Raw genomic sequence first — 12351 nt, forward strand, 5'->3', positions numbered from 1 at the left:
GGAACCAAATTTCCATTGTTTATTTCTCTATAGAACCTATCAATGAAAAACATCCTTCTAAAAAAATGGAGAAATTCTCTTCCACCCAAGCTTTTATTAAACACAGAGGAAATATTTGAACTACAGTGTTCAGGGTCTCAGGCAGGTGTAACAAGTTAGAATTCTTATATCCCCTAGGTGTACTTGATCTACTTTCATGGAATATGCATACACTGACTCTTGCAGCCTGAGAAGTGCAGTTCCTTTGAGCCATTCTTTACTTCAGTGAATCTCAGTTGTGCAATTTATAAAAGCATAAGTTACAAGCCTTGAGGTTTGCCATTTGTAGGGAACAAAGGAATGCTCACAAGGGTCTGGAGGAATCGAATGTTGATTTCCAGCATTCAGTCTATTCACACTGATTCCATATATACCTGCTGTAAAATAATAAAACTTTCAGTAGTTTGTTAATATGGTGTTAAACCATACAATGTGCTTAGTCAGCTTTCTTCCCTGTATCGTATTGCCTCTTGTGTCTTCAGTTTGATTTCCAATATATGCTTCTCCAATGTTCTCTCTTCACAGTATTTTTTCTTAATTATTATTTTCATACTCCTTGTGCTCTTGTGCTTTCTACCATTCTGTGCCCTACAGTCTTCCAGAAATTTATTTTCCCTTTCTCTGTCCTAGTTTTATTTTGTACATAAGCTGTGTTGTATTGGTCTAGTCATGGGTTCCTTATCTGAAGTATTTTCTTGAGACTGTCTTACGACTTTCCCAAAGTCATTCAAATTGCAGCCTTGTGTGTAAGATGATTCTCTTTCTGTTCTCCTCTGTGGTTCTCAGTGATCCCGAGGGAGTAAAAAGCTGATGCTTTGAACTTGATCTTCCCATTCTATCCAGGCAGTAGAACCCAGTAACTCAGGAAAAATTAACTAAAGGTAGTCCAATGAACCACATTATGATGGACAACCATCACAATCAATCTTTTTTTAATCTATTTTTAAAGTCATTGATATGCTGTCTCTTTTATAAGTGCTTTTGCTATTCCAGTGTGTGGTAAGGGTTTTATACTTTAAGTTACATAATTGCATTATGTAACAATTTTATTTTATTTTTGTATGTGTATAATACATATAAATAAAATGCTTAGTCTACATTATGGACTAATAGGCTCCACAATCTAATTTTGAAACACACAGATGGTTATTTGATTTATATGAGCAGTAAAAAGAATTTGACTCCAGAAAGTAGATTTTCTTTCCTCTGAGACCATTGCACGCAGATAAAAAAAAAAGCAACTAATTAAATTATCTTAGAAATTTTGGCTTTATATACGTGTTTAACTTTTGTCCAGAGTTCCCTGTGAGGCTACTACTGAGAAGATCCTTTTAGGCCTAAGGGAAAAAAAAAAAAAAGAAAAAGAAAATAAAGAGAAACTATGCCTAAATTTTAAAAGTGACGTTAAATACATAGCACAAGGCATATTAAAGCATAGCTTGCAAGAATATAGCAAGAAAGCACTGTATTCACAAACTATATTTCACAAGGGTTTTGTGCATCCAGGTGCATTTCAGGTTTGTCTTAATATCTAAATCTCAGTGAACCTTAAAGTAGAGCAATGTATAGTTGACCCTGTTTCATTCTTCGTTCAAGCCAGTGATTTCAATTATATTATCACTGATTTACAATATTAAGTGATTGAATTTCCTCTGGTTGAAAACCTGGTACTATTCAAACTCTCCAGGGATATCATCCCAATCTGCAAAGTGGGGAGCAGGGAATAAATGGTTACTGCTATCCAATTTCTGTGTCCATGTCATAATATAATTTATAATCATTTATGAAAATCATTTCTAAAGGCCCTGACAACTCTTTTTGAGCAAAACTTGCATGAAAGACCTTTATGATGTGATTAAAATACCAGAAGTAGCTGGGAATTTTTTCTACTCAAAATTTTATTCAATGGAACATACAGATTTGGGTTGACTGGGACAATTAGCAAACCAAGGGGAAAGTCCATGTCAGAATGTTGTTTTCACAAAAAAAAAAAGATATATATATATATTTATATGTCATTATCTTTTAGAAGTACCTTGTTTCTGTACCTTTATCTATCTTAGCACTAAATGTTTGGAGTAAATCATATTTTATAAACTTATTTTTCCAAATACATATTGAAATACATGATTCTGTGGTAAATCTGGCAATTATATATCTACCTATATTTCTAAGGCATATTTCTAATGCCTTGCATGCTTTGCTCAGAAGGTGATTTCTAGCAGCAGTAGACAACTGGTGATTTCTCTGTAATGCTATGCCTCTTATTACCATAGTATTTGATGTCCTCATAACTATTAATGGATTTTGCCTCTCAACACTACAGTGAAATCAGCAAGTATCACTCTACCTCCTTACAAATGGGGAACCAATGAGAAGCATAGATTAAGGGACTTACGTGAAAACCACAGGAAGGCTGTGCTGCTGACAGGAATTGAAATCAGGTGCTATGAATACCAGTTCAGTCAAATTTCCCATATATTACATTTTTCAGAAGTTTTTCCTAAAAAAAATTTGCAATATTTTTCTTACTTTTAACATGCAGAACACTTTTCACTTGGTGAGTGCATCACTGAATAGGGTGCACATTGCTAATAATTGAGTAATAAATAATGTGAAATATTTTGAATGAACAGAGGAGTTAACCTTCCAGTGACAGCTCTGTAAGTGTTAGGTATCTAGCTTAAGTTAGTATTCTGAGCTTCAGCTAAAACATTTCTTCGGGGTGGCTTATCCCACCTATCTTAGACATCACATTTAAGTCAGGATAAATTCCCTTTCTGGGGTAACTGTCTCTTCACATTCTGTATATTTGGAGCCTATATGATTTGCTTAGGTTAAATGTTTAATTTTTGAAGAAAGAATGTTGTGTAGGTAATTTACAGTCTAACTTATTTGGATACTTAATCCTTGGATTCAAAAATAGCTTGGCCCAGTGACTTAGGATCAGAATTACTGGTTCTGAAGCAGCTATTACGGGAGTTACCTAATGTCAGGTGTCAGTATCTAGCAAATTATCTGATTTGTCTTTATTGTTAATACAACAGGGCGCTCTAAAGCTCGGTTCTTCCCATACTTAGGTATAAATCTAAAAAGAAAAGACAAATTGCATCCTGTCTCTCCCCGTCAAATGAGTTTAAGCAACTTATACAACCGTAGGGTATCATAACTGTAGAAACTGAAATTAAATTAAGTGAATACTACTTTAAATCTCCAGACAAGTGATGAGAAACACAATCATATACTCCAAAGTCATTTACGTGCTTCTTCAACTTTTTTTTAACTTTTTTAAGCATATTGATTGCGTCAGGACTGTGTGATATGTATGGCTGTGTTATATCAAGAGGAAATACCTCTGATAGATGTAATCTGTCACCATATTAAAGTTGCCAATTAATAATTCATTAATAGTGTTTTGGTCCTTTACAAACTTTTGTAAATGCTCCTTAATGTAAATTGAGACATTTTATTTCAGATCACAGAATACAGCATATAAATCAGCAAATTATGTATGATAGAACATGTACATATTCTGCTATTACATGTTTCAGTTAGTAGCTGAGTTTAACAGCTACTGTGCAAGCGCAAGGAAACAGGAAAATAGCTTCTTATGACAGATCACTGAAACAGGTTGCCTAGCGAGGCTATGGATGCCCACTCCCTGGAGATGTTCAAGGCAGGGCTGGATGGGGCTTTGAGCAACCTGGTCTAGGGGGGGTTATCCCTGCATATAGCAGGGGGATTGGAACTAGATCATCTTGAAGGTCTCTTCCAACCCAAACTGTTCTATGACTCTATGATCTTGTAAATGTATCTGAACTGTGAAAGTAGGAAACTGGCTGATAACTAGATATCATGATATGCAAATGCACTTTGTGTGGTCTTTCCAGCCACTGTATTGATCCACTCATTTGGCTTTTATTGTGTGAAAATCACTGATAAGAGTGCTATAATTATGCATGAGTTCTGTGCTGAAATCCTATAAAATATCAAACTTTTCAGGCAGAATAGAACTTCTTTGTCCATCTTGCCAAGAGGACCATTTCTTACCTGCAGCTTAAGAAGACAAGTTGATTCCCATCTTACCTGTCCTGTGCTTTTGTGAATCAAAAGAAAGGGAGAGGTGACCAGAGCAGTCTCTTCATGACCTCTATTTTAAGTTAGAAACTAGAAAGAATTATTTTTTTTTTCAGCTGAGAATTTATAATGGGAATGCTGGCAGAATCGCAACCAGGTTTTTGTTTGTTATCCAAGAAAAAAAGGAACAAGTGGATTTCATGAGCAGTTACAAGAAAAAAATTTATGAAGCACTAAATACTGTTGTGAGCACTATAACATAAAGTTTGTTTTGTTCCTTTAGCTCACCATAAAGTCATTCTGCTCTAAAAGAAAATTCATGCTACTCCCTTTTTCTTGGGCCTTTTAGATTTTCCTGTTTTCATGGGGCTGTTTAAATGAAATTCTTTCATTTATTTCACTCTACAGTAGATCAGATTTATAGGTGAATCTGTAGCAGTGGTTTTATAGCCTCTAGGGTGGAACTGCGCCAGCGCAGAGCCCTAGAGTGGATGTGATTTACATGTTCACAGCATGATTTGGACTTGTTCAGTTTATCTCAGTTTGAAAACACGATAAGTTAGACCAGGGAAAGTTATTGCTATGTCATCAGTCATCTTAGAGTGGGCGTTTTTTGTCTCAGAGGATAGAATGGGTGTGTTATTCAATATTCCTGTATGTCAGTGTGTCCACCATTAAATTGGAGACATTTCCAAAGCCCTCCAAGTTATTGGTAGGGGACTAGATGAAAATTGCAGAAACTAAGAGAATTTCCTGGAAGACCCTGGAAGTAAAACCACCTGCATCTAATATTAAATTAAGTGGATCTGAGACAACTAATTTATCAATCAGTATCATGAAATGTATTTTGAAATGGAAATTGACTGACTGAATTTTGCAACTGTTTGGCTCAAAAACATTATTCTGGGTCTTTCTGTGGATTCTTTTCAATGTGTACACAGCATTTATCAGTGTTTGTTGTTGAATTATATTTATGATGTTTACAATAATTTTGGTATATCAGTATAAGGGTTCTCACAATTATTCGCAGGAACAGTCTGCTAGTTTCTTGATTTTAGTGTTGCACACAGTTTTCTAGTTGCTTAAAAGATAACTGAATGATACATAAAGTAAATTGGAGGAAAATGGGCCCTGGGCAGTCTGATCTAGTGGGTGGCAACCCTGCCAGTGGCAGAGGAGTTGAAACTGGATGATCTTTGATGTACCTGCCAATCTAAGCTATTCCATTACTCTATGATTCCATGACACCTCTTTTAGTGATCTACACAGTTTGAAGCATTTGTCAAATAAGCTGAACTTAGCACGTAAGCTCTTAGGACAGCTGACTCTATATGTGGGATAGATTCAAACTCTAAGCTTGTGGGGTTGTTTTTTTTCTTTGCAGTCGGAAGTTTAACACCTGTCTGTTATGTTGCAGTACAACCGCTACCAGCGCTATGGTGCGGAGGAGTGCGTGCTGCAGATGGGTGGCCTGCTGTGTCCAACTCCCAGCTGTGGAGCAGGTCTGCTACCCGAACCAGGAGTGAGGAAAATTGTATGTGAACCAGGCAATGGAATAGGCTGTGGGGTAAGAACATGCATTTTTCTATCAGCTCTGTGAAAAACAAATGCTTTTTTAGGATGTTAGAAAAATCGGAAAAAAGGGCTTTTTCTTTTTCTACTGGTGACTGAATCGTCCTTTATAAGAGAATGGGATGCTATATCTCTATAAACTATTGAAATACAGTACAGTGGCTTAGGAATGACTACTTCATCATGCAGACCGTGTCCATTCCAGAATGCTTCGCTTTAATGGGCTTTAGAAGATGCTGAATATTTAACAGAAGAAAATGATTTGTACAAATAACAGTCCAAACACACTTTGGTTTTTTCTCCTTGCACTCAGCAAAAATGAGAAGAGTCTTGACTAAATCATTTGTTATTATATTAACACCACCTTTCTTCATTCATAAATGAGAAAAAGAAGACAAAAAGAATAACCGGTTGGTGATATTTCAGTAGCATTTATTATATACTTTAACATACACAATGAAAAGAAACACGCTTTTAAGTAGAGACTATGCACAATTAATGGTGAAATTTTGGAAAACAGAAGGCAATGACACTTGGAAATGTTTTTGCTAATAGGTCATATCATACAGGTCAGTGATTTTTTGGCAGTAGAAGTAACAGTACTTTTCAAGAATGAGTCTGCAGGGAAAACAAATATGCAGAGAGAAATTTATATATAAAAGAAGCTGTTAAATGTGATGTCAGTGTGACTGATATTTTACTAAGTGACTGTTTCTCTGCTCATGTTACTGAATTCCATGCAGGATGAGAGAAGAGAAGACATCTGTATTTATAAAATATTATCGTGCTCTTGCTGTTGTCTTTCTTGTGGAAAATGTACTTTTTATTGCAGTTTTGATGTTGCTCAAACTGATACCACGGAAGAATAATAGTTTGCCGAAGTAGGAAGTTGCAGTAACTTGTCTTCTCTGAGTAGGTTAGCATCTGTCGACCTTGGTAAAACTTTCTATATGTCCATGCAGTGGTGCATGTAGAAGAGAGTGCTCCCCAGCCTCACTGAGCAGACATAGGGCAGTAAAATAAAGCAGAAGATGGGAGAGTAATAAGAAGCAAGACTGAGTAAATGAGAAGAAATGCATCTAGATTAACCATTAGGGATTGTTTAAGAAAGATAAAATCACAAGTAATTTTTACTCTACTTTCTGCCACGAAATGATGAAAATCAAACTGTGTTTTGCAGCTTCATTCATCATCATTTTGAATCTGCAAAAGCCCTGTGAATAAATTTCACAAAGCATAAAGGATTGGTGTATTGCTTATCTTAGCAAAGTGTTCTGTTTCCTTCAGTGGAATCTGTGTTTTCTTTGTAATGACCAGATCTACATTCTGGAGTTTAACTTCACCCTTTGTTTGGACAATGTAATGCCTTTAACGTTATGAGCTACATTTCACTGGGAAATGAGAAGCAAAAGCTTGGTCTGTAAGCCAATTGTTATAAATATTAAGGCCCTTCCTCAGAATCTGTAATGGAATGTGGTGAAAACAACACGTCATTGAGCCCCCTGACAAATGATAACCTGAAAGAAGATCTGTGGCAGAATATTACCTGTTGTGAGAGTCCAAGTGCTATGTATATTATGTCCTGCTTCGTGCAACTCACATGTGTCTGTATGCTATCCAACTAGAACTTGTGCACAGATAAGGCTTTTTTTCTTCATCTTTTTTTTTTTTTTTTTTTAATGTTCTTTACAATGTCTAATGCATAGAGTTGTGGTGGACAGGAACTGTTCTTAGAATTACAAACGACTAGTTCTCCTTCATGAGAGAGATGAAGGGGATTGTTACTTCTCTTGGGTGCTTCTTAGCTTGCTCAGGGTGACAGAGTCTCACTCACTGCCTTCCCAGAGGCTACAAGCCCAGAGCTGGGAATGGCAGCACATAGAGAAAAGCAAGGGAGAAAAAGGAATGCCATGGCATCGGAGAGTGATGGCCAAGTCAGCTGCTGGTGAGAAACTCATTGAGCTGGCTGAAGGTAAGGATTTGCCTACAAGCACACCAAGACAAGTAGGAAAGCTCTTTATTTCTACTCCATCTTCTGGAGTCTCTTTGGGTGTTTTTTATTTAGAAATTTAAGCTGTGGTGATACTTTTTTCCAGACAAAACCTGGTAATTTTATTGTGAAAGCCTTCCTTGTGGGATAAGTGTTAGAGAAATCCAGGCTCAGACACTTCAGAGCTCTGGGTTCTTTCACAAGCAAACATAGTGCTTTACAGGCTTAAAGAAGGAGCATCCTTTTTCTTCATCCAAATAAATTCAGCAGAAGACGTCTTGCAATATTTACCTTTGCAACTTATGTTAGAGACAAGTTGCTTGTTGAAGCAGCTAAGCAAAGAAATAAAGCAATATGAATCTGGAGATCCTTTGTGAGTACGTGTGTCATCCTGTAAGCTACACTTTAGATGTGTAGAGTCTCTTCTGGGCTATTTGAATTTCTGTCTATTGCTAAAGTTCAAATAAGTGATGACATAGACTTAGCAGAAGAAAACAGACCTAACATGAGTTGTCACTCCTTCACTCAAAAGCCACCTTAGATAAATATGTGTCTGCTACGCAGAATAAACAGATTGCTTGGGTCTGAATTGCAGTACAGGGAAAGCTAACAACCATCAAGCAGTTAAGGATTTTAATTAACAGGTAAGATTGATCAAGGGAGGGAGGGGGGAGAGCTTTTGAAGAGAAAGTTGAGACAGTAAGTGAAATATTTTTTAGAAGCCATTTTAGAAGCAGAAGCCAAATAGAGAATAATTTGGTCAAAGGGGATTAAGGTAAAATAACTATTCCTTTAATTAGAAAAGAAACTGTGTGAAGCAATCCCGGATAGGCAAGGATGTGACCAACCCTGTAAAAGAACGAAAAAGATGAACAGGTGACTGAGCCAGGCTAGGATGCAGACTTTTTGCCTTTCTCAGTTTTTCCGTGCTATGTAAAATGAGGAACTAAAATCTCTTTTTGCAAAATAATTGCTATCAATGTCTATGGAGAGCAAAATACATCTCCAAGAGAGTGCTCTTAATTTGTTAAAAGGCATTTACAAAAATTAGAGATGGTAGATTTTGCTTTGTCTCAGCACCAATATAGAAACAGCCTGGAGAATATCTAGATAGAACTGTACCAAGAAAATAAGCGTCATTATGTTTACTCTTTACAGTGAGTTGGTGATATGTATTCAGGCTTTCAAGCAAAGAAATTGAACAAGGAGGGATTTCTTTTGACATAGAAAGTAACATGCTGAAATATTTTTAATGATCGTGAACAGTCATCAGCCACATCCATGTTGTGGTACCATGGACTGACTTCACTCTTACCTAGTTTTTTGTGTTTTTTATTATTAGCCATTAACGTATTAACTGATTTATCAGAATGTTATCATTTTACACTGTTAAATTTGCATTCATTACTGTGCATCAGACCTATGTTACTAACTTTTATTGCCAAGATATAAAAGTTTGACATATTTAATACAAGAAAGCAGCAACAAAACATAGAAGAAAGTACATATTGTACCAGCTGGCCTTAGTACAGGAAAAGCTGCAGTAATCAAGGCACGCAAGAGCTCTATGAATAAAACATTTTTGTCTTGTTTTATTTTATACTGTGATATTATTTCCTACATATTTTATATTTAAAAAAAAAAAGGAGTTAGAAGTAGGTTAGAGTGGAGCTTGAAGGAGGACTTTACTACTTGCTTATTAAAAAGTTTGCTTTGAGATATATACATGTATAGCTCATCTGTCCTAGGAAACTTTCACTGCTAATATCTTTCAGTGGGATGATAACTGAATAATGTGTGATTGCATCCCAACCCTTTCTTCTAGCAAAAACATTTTGCAGCATACAATATCAGTTAACTGATCCAAGCAGAGACTTCTGCTATCAAGACAGGCTGGGAGATGTGAAGCTAGAGGACTTGGAGATACTGGTAGATGGGAAGCTGGACGTGAGCCAGCAGTGTGCCCTCACAGTGCTGAAAGCCAACCATACCTGGGCTGCATCTAAAGAAGAGTGGTCAGCAGGTTGAGGGAGGTGTTTGTGCCCCTCTGTTCTGCAGCCTTTCAATACCAAAAGGAGGGCTTTAAGAAAGAAAAGATCAGACTCTTTAGCAGGGCCTGTTGTGATAAGACACAAGGGAAAATTGTTTCAAACAGAAAGAGGGGACATTTAGGTTGGACATAAAAGAAGTTTTTTGCAATAAGGGTTGTGAGACACTGGAACGGGTTGCCCAGAGAAGTGGAGGATGCCCTCATCCTTGGAGACACTCAAGTTCAGGCTGGACTGGGTCGAGCTACAGATGTCACTGTTCATTGCAGGAGAGTTGAATTAGATGACTTTCAAAGGTCCCTTCCAACTTAAACTATTCTATGATTCTGTGATTCCCTTGGCATGGGATAACTGAGATTATGGAGATAGAGCCTCTGACATTCTTCCCCTTTGAGTTTATTAATTCCTAGCAAGCACAGTGTATATAAGCAAGAAGAATAATGTAGTTCCAGTTCCTCTGTGTTTTGTTGATCCCTTGTTCAGGGATCTGACTGCTAACATTATAGCCGAGTGACACAGTTCATGGAAGTCCTGAAACCACTCCAAATTATGCTAAGAACAAGCTATCATCACTGATTTTTGTGGTCCAGTCCACAAGTGAGAAAATAACTGTAGTGAATTGCATTGTACAGTGATAATGGAAGTTTTGTAACCTTGCAAGGGGAGCAAAAAAATTGGGGTCACTTCACCTCTTCTATACCATACTTACTACATAATTTATCCTATATGTGTGAAGACAGTGCCATTGAAAAATACGAAGATTTCACAAAAAAATGTATTGTGTTCCAGAACAGGTGAAATTTTAAGGCTGCAGACTGCAAGAGTTCCTTGAAAAATCAATAGATGTAGATACCATGTCTTCCTTATATATAGAGTTCCTAGGCCATTTTACCGCAGAGAACAAAATCTCAAAGGCAATTTCGCTTTCCCTGCAATTTTTTCCTGTTGATTTCTTCTTGCATTCTTCTTTCATAGCTAAGGAAGCATATGTTAATGCAATCAATTGCAGTATATTTGTGGAATTAATGATTGTCTGTCTTTTCAGAAAGCTTAATAAAATAGAAGACATTCTAAAGTAGTTACAGGAGAAGTGCAGTGCACATTTCTATGGTTTGCAAAGTTTTTTATTTTGGTTCATTATTTCTTGTTCATGCATTTCTTAGCATATATGCTTCACCATTGGTGATATCTGTGTTAAGCATAATAATATTTATATGGGCAGACATTTCTAATTGGGAAGAATATTTTGTTCTGATGAGATAAATCTGAATTATAAAAATTCCAAGCAAAAAGTTCTCATTTATTAAATTTTGATAACCCAAATGAGGATTTTGTTTGTTCGGGGTGTTTTATCTCTCCAAGGCAGTGTTGTTTACCTTAGGAGTTTATATCTTGGTTGGAGTAATGCGTGAAAGTGCTTAAACTCTGAGGCAGGAATTAGCTTGGAAATACTGTTTCGGAGCTATTTCATACATATGAAAGCATATAATAGTTTGTAAAATTCCTCGATCTTGAAGAGACAATTTGTTTCAACATCTGGCAGTTTTAAGTCTGTTGTTGTAAAGTTTACCTCTAATGCAATATATTTTCACGATCAGCATGTACCTTCTTTGTGCAAATTCTCTCTTGCATCTGTTTTTTGGCACATTTGAACCTAAAAGACTTAATTTCTAAATAGAGGTGCAGATAGAAATGTTTGATTCTTCATTAGCAGCAGCAGGAAAATCTTGAATGTATGCAAAAAGAAAATAGATATTTCTTCAGATACTTCAAGATTTAAAGACAGTCAAGATAAGTATTGGTAATTCAAGACAATCTTTGAAGATATTTGGATTGAAAAAGTTTTGCTTCTCTAATCAGATTAATAAAATGTTATGGGTTAAGAAAGGCTGTGTGAAAAGCAATCTGAATTCTTGTCTCAGTTTTATGAGTGGAATGGCAGTGAAGGCAGTAGCATGAATAGGAGATTCTGAAAAACAGAGTAATAACTCAAAAAAGAGAAGACCTGGAGACCTTTATGTCATTTGTAATATGCTAAAATGGAAATAGGAGATAGCCACTGTCTAGTACTATCTGTAGTTAAATTGCTGGGTTACTCTTTGTTATTACATTTCAGGTATCTGTCCTGGTTCCATATGTCATTAAATTTTTGCTTTTAAGAAAATTCACTAAAAAAGTATTACCATGGATAAGGTAATAGCTGAAGGTATTGCTGCGATTAAGAAACCAACTCACAGTAGGAATGTTTCATAATATACTATAGGGAGCTTTTTCAGGGAGAATGAAAATGAGAAAGACATTTTCTATTATGGCTAAATGCTGAGCTGCTAGCACTGTGCCACCGACTCTAGCCAATCATCATGTATTACTTTCTTCTATTGAGTGGGCACTCCGTAGTCTTCAGAAAGTGGAATTCTATCTTGTTGATGGAATGTGCTGTGTTTCAGTAGCTAAGCAAGTTGTTTCATTGCTAAAACATGACAGGCTTGCTCAGACTGACCAAAAGTTCTTTTTGGATTTTTGATTTTTTCTTTCTGTTAATGTTTTATGTGATTTAAAATGAAGTCTGCAAGCATGAAACTTTAAAAAATGCCAATGTTTTAATAAAAGCTTTTCACTAGAACA

The 12351-nt window shown here is 36.2% G+C and overlaps 1 protein-coding gene across 1 annotated transcript in view; it reads left to right on the top strand.

The window, feature by feature from the left end:
* PRKN (parkin RBR E3 ubiquitin protein ligase) overlaps positions 1–12351 on the top strand; it is a 681807-nt gene that overhangs the window by 566477 nt on the left and 102979 nt on the right. The window contains exon 9 of the mRNA XM_085216933.1: positions 5534–5683. Within this exon, the coding sequence (XP_085073059.1) occupies positions 5534–5683 (150 nt within the window). The remainder of the gene's footprint in view (positions 1–5533; positions 5684–12351) is intronic.

This window comes from Meleagris gallopavo, chromosome 2, assembly GCF_905368555.1.
Source record: "Meleagris gallopavo chromosome 2, MGAL_WU_HG_1.1, whole genome shotgun sequence".
In the NCBI taxonomy this organism is placed as follows: domain Eukaryota; kingdom Metazoa; phylum Chordata; class Aves; order Galliformes; family Phasianidae; genus Meleagris; species Meleagris gallopavo.